General features: G+C 27.5%; 4 protein-coding genes across 4 annotated transcripts; all 4 read right to left on the reverse strand.

Annotated features, from left to right (window-relative positions):
- Positions 1 to 2,369: 2,369 nt before the first annotated feature.
- Positions 2,370 to 3,691, reverse strand: LOC127107922 (transcription factor bHLH95). The gene is made up of 3 exons (XM_051045271.1): positions 3,310 to 3,691; positions 2,738 to 3,211; positions 2,370 to 2,564 (listed from the first exon to the last, which is right to left on the reverse strand). The coding sequence occupies exons 1-3, from the start codon at positions 3,664 to 3,666 to the stop codon at positions 2,481 to 2,483; spliced, it is 915 nt and encodes a 304-aa protein (XP_050901228.1). The 5' UTR covers positions 3,667 to 3,691; the 3' UTR covers positions 2,370 to 2,480.
- A 2,105-nt stretch (positions 3,692 to 5,796) lies between these two features.
- On the reverse strand, positions 5,797 to 16,857 carry LOC127102559 (transcription factor bHLH95). Its single transcript, XM_051039915.1, has 3 exons — positions 16,480 to 16,857; positions 6,054 to 6,527; positions 5,797 to 5,880 (listed from the first exon to the last, which is right to left on the reverse strand). Exons 1-3 carry the CDS (start codon positions 16,834 to 16,836, stop codon positions 5,797 to 5,799), a joined length of 915 nt encoding a protein of 304 aa, XP_050895872.1. The 5' UTR covers positions 16,837 to 16,857.
- LOC127107920 (transcription factor bHLH95) lies at positions 8,998 to 10,287 on the reverse strand. Its single transcript, XM_051045270.1, has 3 exons — positions 9,908 to 10,287; positions 9,336 to 9,809; positions 8,998 to 9,162 (listed from the first exon to the last, which is right to left on the reverse strand). The coding sequence occupies exons 1-3, from the start codon at positions 10,262 to 10,264 to the stop codon at positions 9,079 to 9,081; spliced, it is 915 nt and encodes a 304-aa protein (XP_050901227.1). The 5' UTR covers positions 10,265 to 10,287; the 3' UTR covers positions 8,998 to 9,078.
- Positions 16,858 to 19,476: 2,619 nt separating the features above from the next.
- Positions 19,477 to 20,454, reverse strand: LOC127102561 (transcription factor bHLH95). Its single transcript, XM_051039916.1, has 3 exons — positions 20,307 to 20,454; positions 19,734 to 20,207; positions 19,477 to 19,560 (listed from the first exon to the last, which is right to left on the reverse strand). Exons 1-3 carry the CDS (start codon positions 20,394 to 20,396, stop codon positions 19,477 to 19,479), a joined length of 648 nt encoding a protein of 215 aa, XP_050895873.1. The 5' UTR covers positions 20,397 to 20,454.
- Positions 20,455 to 21,092: the final 638 nt, after the last annotated feature.

A 21,092-nucleotide genomic window follows, 5' to 3' on the forward strand; every position in this document is an offset into this window, starting at 1 on the left:
TGATAAATTAATTATACTAATATTGATATTAAGAAAAAAACAGACAAAAAGTTAGAGTTGTGTATAACAAATACAACTGCTTTCTCACGTATTAGGTTCCCGTCAGATATGAGTTAATATATATTAAAACTAAACTATATAAAAAAAATTATAATTTAGTTTTTAATTGAACAAATTAATTTGATTAGGAATAATAATATTTAATATTAATATAAATTTTTTGTATAAAACTGTGGGCATAACTCTATCTTCTAGACCTTTCTAACTCCACCTTCTAGACTTTCCTGTGGGAAGGTTTAGAATATAAAATTATGACCATAACTTTCCATATATGAAAAGGTCTAGAAGATGGAGTTATGCCTAAAAATTTTCACAACAAAATATTATAATTAAACTATATTATACCTAGTTTATTTAATTTGGTCAGCAATTTTATATATATATATTATATATATATATATATATTATATATATATATATATATATATATATATATATATATATATATATATATATTGAATAATTCGATTCTTTTGTCTCTTTGACACGTATATGTGAGAAATCAATAATGTTTTTCTTTGTCTTTAATTTATTTGTTCATCTTAATATGACTAGTGAAATAATGGAGTATATAAATATGACTGAAAAGTGTCGCATACTCTATCATATTTCAATATCAACAAAAAGTGACAAGTCATTGGAATTGTGTAATAACTAATTTAATACTAAAGACATTTGTTTTAACTTTTACATTTGCTAAGATGTCAAGAAAACCCAAAATATTTAATATTGTTTGAATTTCCACGTCTCTTGTATTTTAAAATTTGAGCAAATATACTTAAATTGAGTAATTTTTGGGTTGTTAGATTATTTTACTCTAAATGGTTATTGAATCTATTTCCTTCAAGATATTTCTTAAAATAAGATAAGTTATTTAATGAGTTAAATCTCAGACATTTCCTATATATTGAAGAAAATTATAAATGTATTATATAATATTTAAATGTTTTTCATTGTCATTTTAAAATCAAACTTTAATACAACCAATTTATTTTCATGGTAGTATTCTTAGTTATAAGTAGTATGATAAAAAATACTATATTATTTAAGTACTTACGATAAATATGAACTAAAATTAATTTAAAGGCATTACATAAAATAAATATATATATCAGAGTTTCTTCTCTCTCTAGTTTATAATTCAAAAATTATTTCAAATAAATTAAATTATGTTTTATAAGGTTTAAGCAAATAATATAGTTTAAATTACAAAATAGTTCTAAAGTTAATACTTTTTTCTTTTTTCCAAGATTCAAACACATGATCTCACGAAATGAATAGTATGTGCTTTGACTCTTTGAAAAATGAAGATGAATTTTATGCGGTTCCACATGAGAATAATTGTGATGTGTGAAATATAGAGTATGTGAAATATGATGTCTCGTGGTATCATCCACGACTTCGAATTATTGGACAATTTTAAAGATAAAGCTTTCTAGCTAGTAACAATGGTAATCCTAAAATGCAGGAGTGTAGAGACAAGTGACTGCCATTTATTGATTTCTAGATTTTCTTCATTTGGTTAACTTACTGTCTAGAACACCTTTTTGGTGAGCGTAAGAAATCATCTACTTGTAGTAAGGTGTATTGGGGACCATAGCCTATGAATGGTGATCGCCAATTTGGTTTTTATTATTCCGAAATGGATTCATTCATATTTGAATTCATATCCAATTAGTTGATTAATTAATTAATTAATCAATATATAGAAATATAATTTTCCTTTCTAATTCAATTTAATTATTTAATCAAATAAGGCTTTTAATTTGATAATTGCTATATAATTAGTATAAATATATAAGCCTACATTTTAATTATCAGTAATAATAATTAAATAATATTTAAATATAAAATAATCCAACAATCTCCCACTTAAATAATATATGTTATTAATCATATCATAGTCTATAGGCGGCCATCCGAATGCTATTTATTTTTAGATTTCAACTCCACAATCTATGGTGAGGGGAGTAGATCAAATAGAGATAAGTCAGGCCATTAGAGGAAGAGGAACACCTAGAAAGATTGTGTGGGAAGTTATTAAGAAAGATCTTGAAATACACAATTTGGATAAAACCATGATCCTGGATAGAACATTATGATAAAAGTTGATCCATATAGAAAACCCCTTCTTAGTGTGATTGGGTTTGGTTCTAGTTGATGTTATTGTTGTTGTACAACTAATTTTTATTACTTTGAAAAAGAAAACATAAAAAGTACATAGAAATTAATTTAAACACCACATTTCATGCCTCATAACGAAACAAAAATCACTATAATTTAATAAAAATTTAAATATTATACTTGTTTGCTAGTTAGACTGTGCTCTAACTTTGGCCCTTTTCTAGTTGTTTCTAGGAGAAAAACTAAATGAAATTAAAATTCATACAAAACGAGAATACAAATTTTATAAACAAATTTTAAGATATCAACATCAAAATTTCTCCAGCCGCTTGCTTGTAAGTTTTCTCCATTGAATTTGTGTCATACGAACCTTTGCTTGCCTGCAAAATAACACAATTCAATTCTTTTTGTTTAAGTAATAATTATTTTATTTATTTGATAACATATTATAGTATATGTATGTTTGGTATCACCGTCCGGGTAAATTTGAAAATTTTATTATGATATTCAATATAATCCAGAAAAGAGGAGATAGATCGAGTTTGAAACTTACATGAACTAGAATCATGTACACATTTCCATTTCCATTGCGCATAATGTTGATAGATACAACATCAATCATATGTTTCTCCAACACAAAAGCAATTTTTGTCAAGACCCCCTGCTTCTTAGTTGCACATATGCAGAATTGTGCTTCGCCCCCACAAATGTTCAATACAAATTTTTTAGAAGACCAAGTTTGAAAAGCTACTTGTTTCGATGGAGGTGCATAAAGCGATAACGTATTTGAAGTTTCATTTACACTAATCGGAAATTTATTATTATAACTATAGGACCCCTGATCAATTATGATAGTTTTCGTTGATTCATATGAATTCAATTGGGAGTTCATCACAAATGAAGACTCACTCACAAATGGGGACATATATCTAAGCTTGTCTTTCTTCTTCTTTTCTAGATTTTCAAGAATCTGTTGTAAATTTTTTATTTCTTTCACTGCTGCATCCACAATGGTTGACTTATCAACCTGAAAAGAAAAAAAATTAACCATCTAATTTAGAAAATAACTGATTATGACACTAAAGTTTTACCCTAATTAAAAAATGAAGATGAACATGAATTTACCTTAGAGGGCAGATCTGGAAGCAAAGCATGAAGGCTAGCAAACATGTTCCTTATTTTCTTTCTCCTTTCTCTCTCATTCCATATGTGCATTTCATGATGAGAATCACGATATTTTCCACCTTTACCTTTTCCATTTTTAATATTTTTTCCACTTTTAATCACAAGCCCACCTCGACTTGGTTTTCCATTCACAAGCACTACTCCTCCTTCATTAATTACTTCGTTCCGATTCAACGAATTCATATCTAAGTTTCTTTTGCTACTCCCACCAATGTTATCTAAATTTGTGGGATCACCCCATAATTGACTTTCCCTCATGGAACCGGAATTTTGATCATGATCTACACTCGTTACCATGTTTTCTTTTGAGAAGGAAAGAGAGTGTAACATAGAAAAAATAATATGAAAAGAAGTAATGAAGAATGATGTATTTATATACAAGTATAATAGAGTTAAGTAAAAGCTATTGTGAAAAGTTATATTAAATAAAAAATAAAATGACACGTTTTATGTAGAAGCATCTAGAATATGATTATAATATTGTTATTATAAATCCTAAAAAAGTTGATAAATTAATTATACTAATATTGATATTAAGAAAAAAACAGACAAAAAGTTAGAGTTGTGTATAACAAATACAACTGCTTTCTCACGCATTAGGTTCCCATCAGATATGAGTTAATATATATTAAAACTAAACTATAAAAAAATTATAATTTAGTTTTTAATTGAACAAATTAATTTGATTAGGAATAATATTTAATATTAATATAAATTTTTTGTATAAAACTGTGGGCATAACTCTATCTTCTAGACCTTTCTAACTCCACCTTCTAGACTTTCCCGTGGGAAGGTTTAGAATATAAAATTATGACCATAACTTTCCATATAAGAAAAGGTCTAGAAGATGGAGTTATGCCTACAATTTTTCACAAAAAATATTATAATTAAACTATATTATACCTAGTTTATTTAATTTGGTCAGCAATTTTATATATATATATATATTATTAATATATATATATATATATATATATATATATAATATATATATATATTGAATATTTGATTCTTTTGTCTCTTTGACACGTATATGTGAGAAATCAATAATATTTTTCTTTGTCTTTAGTTTATTTGTTCATCTTAATATGACTAGTGAAATAATGGAGTATATAAATATGACTGAAAAGTGTCGCATACTCTATCATATTTCAATATCAACAAAAAGTGACAAGTCATTGGAATTGTGTAATAACTAATTTAATACTAAAGACAAATAGTTCTTAAGTTAATACATTTTTCTTTTTTCCAAGATTCAAACTCATGATCTCACGAAATGAATAGTATGTGCTTTGACTCTTTGAAAAATGAAGATGAATTTTATGAGGTTCCACATGAGAATAATTGTGATGTGTGAAATATAGAGTATGTGAAATATGATGTCTCATGGTATAATCCACGGCTTCGAATTATTGGACAATTTTAAAGATAAAGCTTTCTAGCTAGTAACAATGGTAATCCTAAAATGCAGGAGTGTAGAGACAAGTGACTGCCACTTATTGATTTATAGATTTTCTTCATTTGGTTAACTTACTGTCTAGAACACCTTTTAGGTGAGCGTAAGAAATCATCTACTTGTAGTAAGGTGTATTGGGGACGATAGCCTATGAATGGTGATCGCCAATTTGGTTTTTATTATTCCGAAATGGATTCATTCATATTTGAATTCATATCCAATTAGTTGATTAATTAATTAATTAATCAATATATAGAAATATAATTTTCATTTCTAATTCTATTTAATTATTTAATCAAATAAGGCTTTTATTTGATAATTGCTATATAATTAGTATAAATATATAAGCCTACATTTTAATTATCAGTAATAATAATTAAATAATATTTAAATATAAAATAATCCAACAATCTCCCACTTAAATAATATATGTTATTAATCATATCATAGTCTATAGGCGGCCATCCGAATGCTATTTATTTTTAGATTTCAACTCCACAATCTATGGTGAGGGGAGTAGATCAAATAGAGATAAGTCAGACCATTAGAGGAAGAGGAAGAGGAACACCTAGAAAGATTGTGTGGGAAGTTATTAAGAAAGATCTTGAAATACACAATTTGGATAAAACCATGATCCTGGATAGAACATTATGATAAAAGTTGATCCATATAGAAAACCCCTTCTTAGTGTGATTGGGTTTGGTTCTAGTTGATGTTATTGTTGTTGTACAACTAATTTTTATTACTTTGAAAAAGAAAACATAAAAAGTACATAGAAATTAATTTAAACACCACATTTCATGCCTCATAACGAAACAAAAATCACTATAATTTAATAAAAATTTAAATATTATACTTGTTTGCTAATTAGACTGTCCTCTAACTTTGGCCCTTTTCTAGTTGTTTCTAGGAGAAAAACTAAATGAAATTAAAATTCATACAAAACGAGAATACAAATTTTATAAACAATTTTAAGATATCAACTTCAAAATTTCTCCAGCCGCTTGCTTGTAAGTTTTCTCCATTGAATTTGTGTCATATGAACCTTTGCTTGCCTGCAAAATAACACAATTCAATTCTTTTTGTTTAAGTAATAATTATTTTATTTATTTGATAACATATTATAGTATATGTATGTTTGGTATCACCGTCCGGGTAAATTTGAAAATTTTATTATGATATTCAATATAATCCAGAAAAGAGGAGATAGATCGAGTTTGAAACTTACATGAACTAGAATCATGTACATATTTCCATTTCCATTGCGCATAATGTTGATAGATACAACATCAATCATATGTTTCTCCAACACAAAAGCAATTTTACTCAAGACCCCCTGCTTCTTAGTTGCACATATGCAGAATTGTGCTTCGCCCCCACAAATGTTCAATACAAATTTTTTAGAAGACCAAGTTTGAAAAGCTACTTGTTTCGATGGAGGTGCATAAAGCGATAACGTATTTGAAGTTTCATTTACACTAATCGGAAATTTATTATTATAACTATAGGACCCCTGATCAATTATGATAGTTTTCGTTGATTCATATGAATTCAATTGGGAGTTCATCACAAATGAAGACTCACTCACAAATGGGGACATAGATCTAAGCTTGTCTTTCTTCTTCTTTTCTAGATTTTCAAGAATCTGTTGTAAATTTTTTATTTCTTTCACTGCTGCATCCACAATGGTTGACTTATCAACCTGAAAAGAAAAAAAAATTAACCATCTAATTTAGAAAATAACTGATTATGACACTAAAGTTTTACCCTAATTAAAAAATGAAGATGAACATGAATTTACCTTAGAGGGCAGATCTGGAAGCAAAGCATGAAGGCTAGCAAACATGTTCCTTATTTTCTTTCTCCTTTCTCTCTCATTCCATATGTGCATTTCATGATGAGAATCACGATATTTTCCACCTTTACCTTTTCCATTTTTAATATTTTTTCCACTTTTAATCACAAGCCCACCTCGACTTGGTTTTCCATTCACAAGCACTACTCCTCCTTCATTAATTACTTCGTTCCGATTCAACGAATTCATATCTAAGTTTCTTTTGCTACTCCCACCAATGTTATCTAAATTTGTGGATCACCCCATAATTGACTTTCCCTCATGGAACCGGAATTTTGATCATGATCTACACTCGTTACCATGTTTTCTTTTGAGAAGGAAAGAGAGTGTAACATAGAAAAAATAATATGAAAAGAAGTAATGAAGAATGATGTATTTATATACAAGTATAATAGAGTTAAGTAAAAGCTATTGTGAAAAGTTATATTAAATAAAAATAAAATGACACGTTTTATGTAGAAGCATCTAGAATATGATTATAATATTGTTATTATAAATCCTAAAAAAGTTGATAAATTAATTATACTAATATTGATATTAAGAAAAAACAGACAAAAAGTTAGAGTTGTGTATAACAAATACAACTGCTTTCTCACGCATTAGGTTCCCATCAGATATGAGTTAATATATATTAAAACTAAACTATATAAAAAAATTATAATTTAGTTTTTAATTGAACAAATTAATTTGATTAGGAATAATAATATTTAATATTAATATAAATTTTTTGTATAAAACTGTGGGCATAACTCTATCTTCTAGACCTTTCTAACTCCACCTTCTAGACTTTCCCGTGGGAAGGTTTAGAATATAAAATTATGACCATAACTTTCCATATAAGAAAGGTCTAGAAGATGGAGTTATGCCTACAATTTTTCACAAAAAAATATTATAATTAAACTATATTATACCTAGTTTATTTAATTTGGTCAGCAATTTTATATATATATATATATATATATATATATTGAATAATTTGATTCTTTTGTCTCTTTGACACGTATATGTGAGAAATCAATAATATTTTTCTTTGTCTTTAGTTTATTTGTTCATCTTAATATGACTAGTGAAATAATGGAGTATATAAATATGACTGAAAAGTGTCGCATACTCTATCATATTTCAATATCAACAAAAAGTGACAAGTCATTGGAATTGTGTAATAACTAATTTAATACTAAAGACAAATAGTTCTTAAGTTAATACATTTTTCTTTTTTCCAAGATTCAAACTCATGATCTCACGAAATGAATAGTATGTGCTTTGACTCTTTGAAAAATGAAGATGAATTTTATGAGGTTCCACATGAGAATAATTGTGATGTGTGAAATATAGAGTATGTGAAATATGATGTCTCATGGTATAATCCACGGCTTCGAATTATTGGACAATTTTAAAGATAAAGCTTTCTAGCTAGTAACAATGGTAATCCTAAAATGCAGGAGTGTAGAGACAAGTGACTGCCACTTATTGATTTATAGATTTTCTTCATTTGGTTAACTTACTGTCTAGAACACCTTTTAGGTGAGCGTAAGAAATCATCTACTTGTAGTAAGGTGTATTGGGGACGATAGCCTATGAATGGTGATCGCCAATTTGGTTTTTATTATTCCGAAATGGATTCATTCATATTTGAATTCATATCCAATTAGTTGATTAATTAATTAATTAATCAATATATAGAAATATAATTTTCATTTCTAATTCTATTTAATTATTTAATCAAATAAGGCTTTTAATTTGATAATTGCTATAATTAGTATAAATATATAAGCCTACATTTTAATTATCAGTAATAATAATTAAATAATATTTAAATATAAAATAATCCAACAATCTCCCACTTAAGTAATATATGTTATTAATCATATCATAGTCTATAGGCGGCCATCCGAATGCTATTTATTTTTAGATTTCAACTCCACAATCTATGGTGAGGGGAGTAGATCAAATAGAGATAAGTCAGACCATTAGAGGAAGAGGAAGAGGAACACGTAGAAAGATTGTGTGGGAAGTTATTAAGAAAGATCTTGAAATACACAATTTGGATAAAACCATGATCCTGGATAGAACATTATGATAAAAGTTGATCCATATAGAAAACCCCTTCTTAGTGTGATTGGGTTTGGTTCTAGTTGATGTTATTGTTGTTGTACAACTAATTTTTATTACTTTGAAAAAGAAAACATAAAAAGTACATAGAAATTAATTTAAACACCACATTTCATGCCTCATAACGAAACAAAAATCACTATAATTTAATAAAAATTTAAATATTATACTTGTTTGCTAATTAGACTGTCCTCTAACTTTGGCCCTTTTCTAGTTGTTTCTAGGAGAAAAACTAAATGAAATTAAAATTCATACAAAACGAGAATACAAATTTTATAAACAAATTTTAAGATATCAACTTCAAAATTTCTCCAGCCGCTTGCTTGTAAGTTTTCTCCATTGAATTTGTGTCATATGAACCTTTGCTTGCCTGCAAAATAACACAATTCAATTCTTTTTGTTTAAGTAATAATTATTTTATTTATTTGATAACATATTATAGTATATGTATGTTTGGTATCACCGTCCGGGTAAATTTGAAAATTTTATTATGATATTCAATATAATCCAGAAAAGAGGAGATAGATCGAGTTTGAAACTTACATGAACTAGAATCATGTACATATTTCCATTTCCATTGCGCATAATGTTGATAGATACAACATCAATCATATGTTTCTCCAACACAAAAGCAATTTTACTCAAGACCCCCTGCTTCTTAGTTGCACATATGCAGAATTGTGCTTCGCCCCCACAAATGTTCAATACAAATTTTTTAGAAGACCAAGTTTGAAAAGCTACTTGTTTCGATGGAGGTGCATAAAGCGATAACGTATTTGAAGTTTCATTTACACTAATCGGAAATTTATTATTATAACTATAGGACCCATGATCAATTATGATAGTTTTCGTTGATTCATATGAATTCAATTGGGAGTTCATCACAAATGAAGACTCACTCACAAATGGGGACATAGATCTAAGCTTGTCTTTCTTCTTCTTTTCTAGATTTTCAAGAATCTGTTGTAAATTTTTTATTTCTTTCACTGCTGCATCCACAATGGTTGACTTATCAACCTGAAAAGAAAAAAAATTAACCATCTAATTTAGAAAATAACTGATTATGACACTAAAGTTTTACCCTAATTAAAAAATGAAGATGAACATGAATTTACCTTAGAGGGCAGATCTGGAAGCAAAGCATGAAGGCTAGCAAACATGTTCCTTATTTTCTTTCTCCTTTCTCTCTCATTCCATATGTGCATTTCATGATGAGAATCACGATATTTTCCACCTTTACCTTTTCCATTTTTAATATTTTTTCCACTTTTAATCACAAGCCCACCTCGACTTGGTTTTCCATTCACAAGCACTACTCCTCCTTCATTAATTACTTCGTTCCGATTCAACGAATTCATATCTAAGTTTCTTTTGCTACTCCCACCAATGTTATCTAAATTTGTGGGATCACCCCATAATTGACTTTCCCTCATGGAACCGGAATTTTGATCATGATCTACACTCGTTACCATGTTTTCTTTTGAGAAGGAAAGAGAGTGTAACATAGAAAAAATAATATGAAAAGAAGTAATGAAGAATGATGTATTTATATACAAGTATAATAGAGTTAAGTAAAAGCTATTGTGAAAAGTTATATTAAATAAAAAATAAAATGACACGTTTTATGTAGAAGCATCTAGAATATGATTATAATATTGTTATTATAAATCCTAAAAAAGTTGATAAATTAATTATACTAATATTGATATTAAGAAAAAAACAGACAAAAAGTTAGAGTTGTGTATAACAAATACAACTGCTTTCTCACGCATTAGGTTCCCATCAGATATGAGTTAATATATATTAAAACTAAACTATATAAAAAAATTATAATTTAGTTTTTAATTGAACAAATTAATTTGATTAGGAATAATAATATTTAATATTAATATAAATTTTTTGTATAAAACTGTGGGCATAACTCTATCTTCTAGACCTTTCTAACTCCACCTTCTAGACTTTCCCGTGGGAAGGTTTAGAATATAAAATTATGACCATAACTTTCCATATAAGAAAAGGTCTAGAAGATGGAGTTATGCCTACAATTTTTCACAAAAAAATATTATAATTAAACTATATTATACCTAGTTTATTTAATTTGGTCAGCAATTTTATATATATATATATATATATATATTGAATAATTTGATTCTTTTGTCTCTTTGACACGTATATGTGAGAAATCAATAATATTTTTCTTTGTCTTTAGTTTATTTGTTCATCTTAATATGACTAGTGAAATAATGGAGTATATAAATATGACTGAAAAGTGTCGCATACTCTATCATATTTCAATATCAACAAAAAGTGACAAGTCATTGGAATTGTGTAATAACTAATTTAATACTAAAGACAAAATAGTTCTTAAGTTAATACATTTTTCTTTTTTCCAAGATTCAAACTCATGATCTCACGAAATGAATAGTATGTGCTTTGACTCTTTGAAAAATGAAGATGAATTTTATGAGGTTCCACATGAGAATAATTGTGATGTGTGAAATATAGAGTATGTGAAATATGATGTCTCATGGTATAATCCACGGCTTCGAATTATTGGACAATTTTAAAGATAAAGCTTTCTAGCTAGTAACAATGGTAATCCTAAAATGCAGGAGTGTAGAGACAAGTGACTGCCACTTATTGATTTATAGATTTTCTTCATTTGGTTAACTTACTGTCTAGAACACCTTTTAGGTGAGCGTAAGAAATCATCTACTTGTAGTAAGGTGTATTGGGGACGATAGCCTATGAATGGTGATCGCCAATTTGGTTTTTATTATTCCGAAATGGATTCATTCATATTTGAATTCATATCCAATTAGTTGATTAATTAATTAATTAATCAATATATAGAAATATAATTTTCATTTCTAATTCTATTTAATTATTTAATCAAATAAGGCTTTTAATTTGATAATTGCTATATAATTAGTATAAATATATAAGCCTACATTTTAATTATCAGTAATAATAATTAAATAATATTTAAATATAAAATAATCCAACAATCTCCCACTTAAATAATATATGTTATTAATCATATCATAGTCTATAGGCGGCCATCCGAATGCTATTTATTTTTAGATTTCAACTCCACAATCTATGGTGAGGGGAGTAGATCAAATAGAGATAAGTCAGACCATTAGAGGAAGAGGAAGAGGAACACCTAGAAAGATTGTGTGGGAAGTTATTAAGAAAGATCTTGAAATACACAATTTGGATAAAACCATGATCCTGGATAGAACATTATGATAAAAGTTGATCCATATAGAAAACCCCTTCTTAGTGTGATTGGGTTTGGTTCTAGTTGATGTTATTGTTGTTGTACAACTAATTTTTATTACTTTGAAAAAGAAAACATAAAAAGTACATAGAAATTAATTTAAACACCACATTTCATGCCTCATAACGAAACAAAAATCACTATAATTTAATAAAAATTTAAATATTATACTTGTTTGCTAATTAGACTGTCCTCTAACTTTGGCCCTTTTCTAGTTGTTTCTAGGAGAAAAACTAAATGAAATTAAAATTCATACAAAACGAGAATACAAATTTTATAAACAAATTTTAAGATATCAACTTCAAAATTTCTCCAGCCGCTTGCTTGTAAGTTTTCTCCATTGAATTTGTGTCATATGAACCTTTGCTTGCCTGCAAAATAACACAATTCAATTCTTTTTGTTTAAGTAATAATTATTTTATTTATTTGATAACATATTATAGTATATGTATGTTTGGTATCACCGTCCGGGTAAATTTGAAATTTTATTATGATATTCAATATAATCCAGAAAAGAGGAGATAGATCGAGTTTGAAACTTACATGAACTAGAATCATGTACATATTTCCATTTCCATTGCGCATAATGTTGATAGATACAACATCAATCATATGTTTCTCCAACACAAAAGCAATTTTACTCAAGACCCCCTGCTTCTTAGTTGCACATATGCAGAATTGTGCTTCGCCCCCACAAATGTTCAATACAAATTTTTTAGAAGACCAAGTTTGAAAAGCTACTTGTTTCGATGGAGGTGCATAAAGCGATAACGTATTTGAAGTTTCATTTACACTAATCGGAAATTTATTATTATAACTATAGGACCCCTGATCAATTATGATAGTTTTCGTTGATTCATATGAATTCAATTGGGAGTTCATCACAAATGAAGACTCACTCACAAATGGGGACATAGATCTAAGCTTGTCTTTCTTCTCTTTTCTAGATTTTCAAGAATCTGTTGTAAATTTTTTTATTTCTTTCACTGCTGCATCCACAATGGTTGACTTATCAACCTGAAAAGAAAAAAATTAACCATCTAATTTAGAAAATAACTGATTATGACACTAAAGTTTTACCCTAATTAAAAATGAAGATGAACATGAATTTACCTTAGAGGGCAGATCTGGAAGCAAAGCATGAAGGCTAGCAAACATGTTCCTTATTTTCTTTCTCCTTTCTCTCTCATTCCATATGTGCATTTCATGATGAGAATCACGATATTTTCCACCTTTACCTTTTCCATTTTTAATATTTTTTCCACTTTTAATCACAAGCCCACCTCGACTTGGTTTTCCATTCACAAGCACTACTCCTCCTTCATTAATTACTTCGTTCCGATTCAACGAATTCATATCTAAGTTTCTTTTGCTACTCCCACCAATGTTATCTAAATTTGTGGGATCACCCCATAATTGACTTTCCCTCATGGAACCGGAATTTTGATCATGATCTACACTCGTTACCATGTTTTCTTTTGAGAAGGAAAGAGAGTGTAACATAGAAAAAATAATATGAAAAGAAGTAATGAAGAATGATGTATTTATATACAAGTATAATAGAGTTAAGTAAAAGCTATTGTGAAAAGTTATATTAAATAAAAAATAAAATGACACGTTTTATGTAGAAGCATCTAGAATATGATTATAATATTGTTATTATAAATCCTAAAAAAGTTGATAAATTAATTATACTAATATTGATATTAAGAAAAAACAGACAAAAAGTTAGAGTTGTGTATAACAAATACAACTGCTTTCTCACGCATTAGGTTCCCATCAGATATGAGTTAATATATATTAAAACTAAACTATATAAAAAAATTATAATTTAGTTTTTAATTGAACAAATTAATTTGATTAGGAATAATAATATTTAATATTAATATAAATTTTTTGTATAAAACTGTGGGCATAACTCTATCTTCTAGACCTTTCTAACTCCACCTTCTAGACTTTCCCGTGGGAAGGTTTAGAATATAAAATTATGACCATAACTTTCCATATAAGAAAAGGTCTAGAAGATGGAGTTATGCCTACAATTTTTCACAAAAAAATATTATAATTAAACTATATTATACCTAGTTTATTTAATTTGGTCAGCAATTTTATATATATATATATATATATATATATATATTGAATAATTTGATTCTTTTGTCTCTTTGACACGTATATGTGAGAAATCAATAATATTTTTCTTTGTCTTTAGTTTATTTGTTCATCTTAATATGACTAGTGAAATAATGGAGTATATAAATATGACTGAAAAGTGTCGCATACTCTATCATATTTCAATATCAACAAAAAGTGACAAGTCATTGGAATTGTGTAATAACTAATTTAATACTAAAGACAAAATAGTTCTTAAGTTAATACATTTTTCTTTTTTCCAAGATTCAAACTCATGATCTCACGAAATGAATAGTATGTGCTTTGACTCTTTGAAAAATGAAGATGAATTTTATGAGGTTCCACATGAGAATAATTGTGATGTGTGAAATATAGAGTATGTGAAATATGATGTCTCATGGTATAATCCACGGCTTCGAATTATTGGACAATTTTAAAGATAAAGCTTTCTAGCTAGTAACAATGGTAATCCTAAAATGCAGGAGTGTAGAGACAAGTGACTGCCACTTATTGATTTATAGATTTTCTTCATTTGGTTAACTTACTGTCTAGAACACCTTTTAGGTGAGCGTAAGAAATCATCTACTTGTAGTAAGGTGTATTGGGGACGATAGCCTATGAATGGTGATCGCCAATTTGGTTTTTATTATTCCGAAATGGATTCATTCATATTTGAATTCATATCCAATTAGTTGATTAATTAATTAATTAATCAATATATAGAAATATAATTTTCATTTCTAATTCTATTTAATTATTTAATCAAATAAGGCATTTAATTTGATAATTGCTATATAATTAGTATAAATATATAAACCTACATTTTAATTATCGGTAATAATAATTAAATAATATTTAAATATAAAATAATCCAACAATCTCCCACTTAAATAATATATGTTATTAATCATATCATAGTCTATAGGCGGTCATCCGAATGCTATTTATTTTTAGATTTCAACTCCACAATCTATGGTGAGGGGAGTAGATCAAATAGAGATAAGTCAGACCATTAGAGGAAGAGGAAGAGGAACACCTAGAAAGATTGTGTGGGAAGTTATTAAGAAAGATCTTGAAATACACAATTTGGATAAAACCATGATCCTGGATAGAACATTATGATAAAAGTTGATCCATATAGAAAACCCCTTCTTAGTGGGATTGGGTTCGGTTCTAGTTGATGTTATTGTTGTTGTACAACTAATTTTTATTACTTTGAAAAAGAAAACATAAAAAGTACATAGAAATTAATTTAAACACCACATTTCATGCCTCATAACGAAACAAAAATCACTATAATTTAATAAAAATTTAAATATTATACTTGTTTGCTAATTAGACTGTCCTCTAACTTTGGCCCTTTTCTAGTTGTTTCTAGGAGAAAAACTAAATGAAATTAAAATTCATACAAAACGAGAATACAAATTTTATAAACAAATTTTAAGATATCAACATCAAAATTTCTCCAGCCGCTTGCTTGTAAGTTTTCTCCATTGAATTTGTGTCATATGAACCTTTGCTTGCCTGCAAAATAACACAATTCAATTCTTTTTGTTTAAGTAATAATTATTTTATTTATTTGATAACATATTATAGTATATGTATGTTTGGTATCACCGTACGGGTAAATTTGAAAATTTTAATCTGATATTCAATATAATCCAGAAAAGAGGAGATAGATCGAGATTGAAACTTACATGAACTATAATCATGTACACATTTCCATTTCCATTGCGCATAATGTTGATAGATACAACATCAATCATATGTTTCTCCAACACAAAAGCAATTTTTGTCAAGACCCCCTGCTTCTAAGTTGCACATATGCAGAATTGTGCTTTGCCCCCACAAATGTTCAATACAAATTTTTTAGAAGACCAAGTTTGAAAAGCTACTTGTTTCGGTGGAGGTGCATAAAGCGATAACGTATTTGAAGTTTCATTTACACTAATCGGAAATTTATTATTATAACTATAGGACCCCTGATCAATTATGATAGTTTTCGTTGATTCATATGAATTCAATTGGGAGTTCATCACAAATGAAGACTCACTCACAAATGGGGACATAGATCTAAGCTTGTCTTTCTTCTTCTTTTCTAGATTTTCAAGAATCTGTTGTAAATTTTTTATTTCTTTCACTGCTGCATCCACAATGGTTGACTTATCAACCTGAAAAAAAAAATTAAATTAACCATCTAATTTAGAAAATAACTGATTATGACACTAAAGTTTTACCCTAATTAAAAAATGAAGATGAACATGAATTTACCTTAGAGGGCAGATCTGGAAGCAAAGCATGAAGGCTAGCAAACATGTTCCTTATTTTCTTTCTCCTTTCTCTCTCATTCCATATGTGCATTTCATGATGAGAATCACGATATTTTCCACCTTTACCTTTTCCATTTTTAATATTTTTTCCACTTTTAATCACAAGCCCACCTCGACTTGGTTTTCCATTCACAAGCACCACTACTCCTTCATTAATTACTTCGTTTCGATTCAACGAATTCATATCTAAGTTTCTTTTGCTACTCCCACCAATGTTATCTAAATTTGTGAGATCACCCCATAATTGACTTTCCCCCATGGAACCGGAATTTTGATCATGATCTACACTCGTTACCATGTTTTCTTTTGAGAAGGAAAAAGAGTGTAACATAGAAAAAATAATATGAAAAGAAGTAATGAAGAATGATGTATTTATATACAAGTATAATAGAGTTAAGTAAAAGCTATTGTGAAAAGTTATATTAAATAAAAAATAAAATGACACGTTTTATGTAGAAGCATCTAGAATATGATTATAATATTGTTATTATAAATCCTAAAAAAGTTGATAAATTAATTATACTAATATTGATATTAAGAAAAAACAGACAAAAAGTTAGAGTTGTGTATAACAAATACAACTGCTTTCTCACGCATTAGGTTCCCATAAGATATGAGTTAATATATATTAAAACTAAACTATATAAAAAAAATTATAATTTAGTTTTTAATTGAACAAATTAATTTGATTAGGAATAATAATATTTAATATTAATATAAATTTTTTGTATAAAACTGTGGGCATAACTCTATCTTCTAGACCTTTCTAACTCCACCTTCTAGACTTTCCCGTGGGAAGGTTTAGAATATAAAATTATGACCATAACTTTCCATATATGAAAAGGTCTAGAAGATGGAGTTATGCCTACAATTTTTCACAAAAAAATATTATAATTAAACTATATTATACCTAGTTTATTTAATTTGGTCAGCAATTATATATATATATATATATATATATATATTGAATAATTCGATTCTTTTGTCTCTTTGACACGTATATGTGAGAAATCAATAATATTTTTCTTTGTCTTTAGTTTATTTGTTCATCTTAATATGACTAGTGAAATAATGGAGTATATAAATATGACTGAAAAGTGTCGCATACTCTATCATATTTCAATATCAACAAAAAGTGACAAGTCATTGGAATTGTGTAATAACTAATTTAATACTAAAGACATTTGTTTCAACTTTTACATTTGCTAAGATGTCAAGAAAAACCAAAAATATTTAATATTGTTTGAATTTCCACGTCTCTTGTATTTTTAAAATTTGAGCAAATATAGTTAAATTGAGTAATTTTTGGGTTGTTAGATTATTTTACTCTAAATGGTTATTGAATCTATATCCTTCAAGATATTTCTTAAAATAAGGATAAGTTATTTAATGAGTTAAATCTCAGACATTTCCTATATATTGAAGAAAATTATAAATGTATTATATAATATTTAAATGTTTTTCATTGTCATTTTAAAATCAAACTTTAATACAACCAATTTATTTTCATGGTAGTATTCTTAGTTATAAGTAGTATGATAAAAAATACTATATTATTTAAGTAGTTACGATAAATATGAACTAAAATTATTTTAAAGGCATTACATAAAATAAATATATATATCAGAGTTTCTTCTCTCTCTAGTTTATAATTCAAAAATTATTTCAAAAAAATTAAATTATGTTTTATAAGTTTTAAGCAAATAATATAGTTTAAATTACAAAATAGTTCTTAAGTTAATACATTTTTCTTTTTTCCAAGATTCAAACTCATGATCTCACGAAATGAATAGTATGTGCTTTGACTCTTTGAAAAATGAAGATGAATTTTATGAGGTTCCACATGAGAATAATTGTGATGTGTGAAATATAGAGTATGTGAAATATGATGTCTCGTGGTATAATCCACGGCTTCGAATTATTGGACAATTTTAAAGATAAAGCTTTCTAGCTAGTAACAATGGTAATCCTAAAATGCAGGAGTGTAGAGACAAGTGACTGCCACTTATTGATTTATAGATTTTCTTCATTTGGTTAACTTACTGTCTAGAACACCTTTTAGGTGAGCGTAAGAAATCATCTACTTGTAGTAAGGTGTATTGGGGACGATAGCCTATGAATGGTGATCGCCAATTTGGTTTTTATTATTCCGAAATGGATTCATTCATATTTGAATTCATATCCAATTAGTTGATTAATTAATTAATTAATCAATATATAGAAATATAATTTTCCTTTCTAATTCTATTTAATTATTTAATCAAATAAGGCTTTTAATTTGATAATTGCTATATAATTAGTATAAATATATAAGCCTACATTTTAATTATCGGTAATAATAATGAAATAATATTTAAATATAAAATAATCCAACAATCTCCCACTTAAATAATATATGTTATTAATCATATCATAGTCTATAGGCGGCCATCCGAATGCTATTTATTTTTAGATTTCAACTCCACAATCTATGGTGAGGGGAGTAGATCAAATAGAGATAAGTCAGACCATTAGAGGAAGAGGAAGAGGAACACCTAGAAAGATTGTGTGGGAAGTTATTAAGAAAGATCTTGAAATACACAATTTGGATAAAACCATGATCCTGGATAGAACATTATGATAAAAGTTGATCCATATAGAAAACCCCTTCTTAGTGTGATTGGGTTTGGTTCTAGTTGATGTTATTGTTGTTGTACAACTAATTTTTATTACTTTGATAAAGAAAACATAAAAAGTACATAGAAATTAATTTAAACACCACATTTCATGCCTCATAACGAAACAAAAATCACTATAATTTAATAAAAATTTAAATATTATACTTGTTTGCTAATTAGACTGTCCTCTAACTTTGGCTCTTTTCTAGTTGTTTCTAGGAGAAAAACTAAATGAAATTAAAATTCGTACAAAACGAGAATACAAATTTTATAAACAAATTTTAAGATATCAACATCAAAATTTCTCCAGCCGCTTGCTTGTAAGTTTTCTCCATTGAATTTGTGTCATATGAACCTTTGCTTGCCTGCAAAATAACACAATTCAATTCTTTTTGTGTAAGTAATAATTATTTTATTTATTTGATAACATATTATAGTATATGTATGTTTGGTATCACCGTACGGGTAAATTTGAAAATTTTATTCTGATATTCAATATAATCCAGAAAAGAGGAGATAGATCGAGTTTGAAACTTACATGAACTAGAATCATGTACACATTTCCATTTCCATTGCGCATAAAGTTGATAGATACAACATCAATCATATGTTTCTCCAACACAAAAGCAATTTTTGTCAAGACCCCCTGCTTCTTAGTTGCACATATGCAGAATTGTGCTTCGCCCCCACAAATGTTCAATATAAATTTTTTAGAAGACCAAGTTTGAAAAGCTACTTGTTTCGGTGGAGGTGCATAAAGCGATAACGTATTTGAAGTTTCATTTACACTAATCAGAAATTTATTATTATAACTATAGGACCCCTGATCAATTATGATAGTTTTCGTTGATTCATATGAATTCAATTGGGAGTTCATCACAAATGAAGACTCACTCACAAATGGGGACATAGATCTAAGCTTGTCTTTCTTCTTCTTTTCTAGATTTTCAAGAATCTGTTGTAAATTTTTTATTTCTTTCACTGCTGCATCCACAATGGTTGACTTATCAACCTGGAAACAAAATTAAATTAACCATCTAATTTAGAAAATAATTGATTATGACACTAAAGTTTTACCCTAATTAAAAAATGAAGATGAACATGAATTTACCTTAGAGGGCAGATCTGGAAGCAAAGCATGAAGGCTAGAAAACATGTTCCTTATTTTCTTTCTCCTTTCTCTCTCATTCCATATGTGCATTTCATGATGAGAATCACGATATTTTCCACCTTTACCTTTTCCATTTTAAATATTTTTTCCACTTTTAATCACAAGCCCACCTCGACTTGGTTTTCCATTCACAAGCACTACTCCTCCTTCATTAATTACTTTGTTCCGATTCAACGAATTCATATCTAAGTTTCTTTTGCTACTCCCACCAATGTTATCTAAATTTGTGAGATCACCCCATAATTGACTTTCCCCCATGGAACCGGAATTCGATCATGATCTACACTCGTTACCATGTTTTCTTTTGAGAAAGAAAGAGAGTGTAACATAGAAAAAATAATATGAAAAGAAGTAATGAAGAATGATGTATTTATATACAAGTATAATAGAGTTAAGTAAAAGCTATTGTGAAAAGTTATATTAAATAAAAAATAAAAATGACACGTTTTATGTAGAAGCATGTAGAATATGATTATAATATTGTTATTATAAATCCTAAAAAAATTGATAAATTAATTATACTAATATTGATATTAAGAAAAAACAGACAAAAAGTTAGAGTTGTGTATAACAAATACAACTGCTTTCTCACGCATTAGGTTCCCATCAGATATGAGTTAATATATATTAAAACTAAAGTATATAAAAAAAATTATAATTTAGTTTTTAATTGAACAAATTAATTTGATTAGGAATAATAATATTTAATATTAATATAAATTTTTT

Source organism: Lathyrus oleraceus, chromosome 7 (assembly GCF_024323335.1).
Source record: "Lathyrus oleraceus cultivar Zhongwan6 chromosome 7, CAAS_Psat_ZW6_1.0, whole genome shotgun sequence".
Classification (NCBI taxonomy): Eukaryota; Viridiplantae; Streptophyta; class Magnoliopsida; order Fabales; family Fabaceae; genus Lathyrus; species Lathyrus oleraceus.

Excerpts from the sequence above, each read along its gene's own strand:
- LOC127107922 (XM_051045271.1), bottom strand. The coding sequence starts at position 3,666 with ATGGTAACGAGTGTAGATCATGATCAAAATTCCGGTTCCATGAGGGAA. Across the intron at positions 3,212-3,309 it reads TTCCAGATCTGCCCTCTAAG|GTTGATAAGTCAACCATTGT; the intron begins GTAAATTCATGT and ends TTTTCTTTTCAG. Across the intron at positions 2,565-2,737 it reads TGTACATGATTCTAGTTCAT|GCAAGCAAAGGTTCGTATGA; the intron begins GTAAGTTTCAAA and ends GTTATTTTGCAG.
- LOC127107920 (XM_051045270.1), bottom strand. The coding sequence starts at position 10,264 with ATGGTAACGAGTGTAGATCATGATCAAAATTCCGGTTCCATGAGGGAA. Across the intron at positions 9,810-9,907 it reads TTCCAGATCTGCCCTCTAAG|GTTGATAAGTCAACCATTGT; the intron begins GTAAATTCATGT and ends TTTTCTTTTCAG. Across the intron at positions 9,163-9,335 it reads TGTACATGATTCTAGTTCAT|GCAAGCAAAGGTTCATATGA; the intron begins GTAAGTTTCAAA and ends GTTATTTTGCAG.
- LOC127102561 (XM_051039916.1), bottom strand. The coding sequence starts at position 20,396 with ATGCACATATGGAATGAGAGAGAAAGGAGAAAGAAAATAAGGAACATG. Across the intron at positions 20,208-20,306 it reads TTCCAGATCTGCCCTCTAAG|GTTGATAAGTCAACCATTGT; the intron begins GTAAATTCATGT and ends TTTTGTTTCCAG. Across the intron at positions 19,561-19,733 it reads TGTACATGATTCTAGTTCAT|GCAAGCAAAGGTTCATATGA; the intron begins GTAAGTTTCAAA and ends GTTATTTTGCAG.
- LOC127102559 (XM_051039915.1), bottom strand. The coding sequence starts at position 16,836 with ATGGTAACGAGTGTAGATCATGATCAAAATTCCGGTTCCATGGGGGAA. Across the intron at positions 6,528-16,479 it reads TTCCAGATCTGCCCTCTAAG|GTTGATAAGTCAACCATTGT; the intron begins GTAAATTCATGT and ends TTTTCTTTTCAG. Across the intron at positions 5,881-6,053 it reads TGTACATGATTCTAGTTCAT|GCAAGCAAAGGTTCATATGA; the intron begins GTAAGTTTCAAA and ends GTTATTTTGCAG.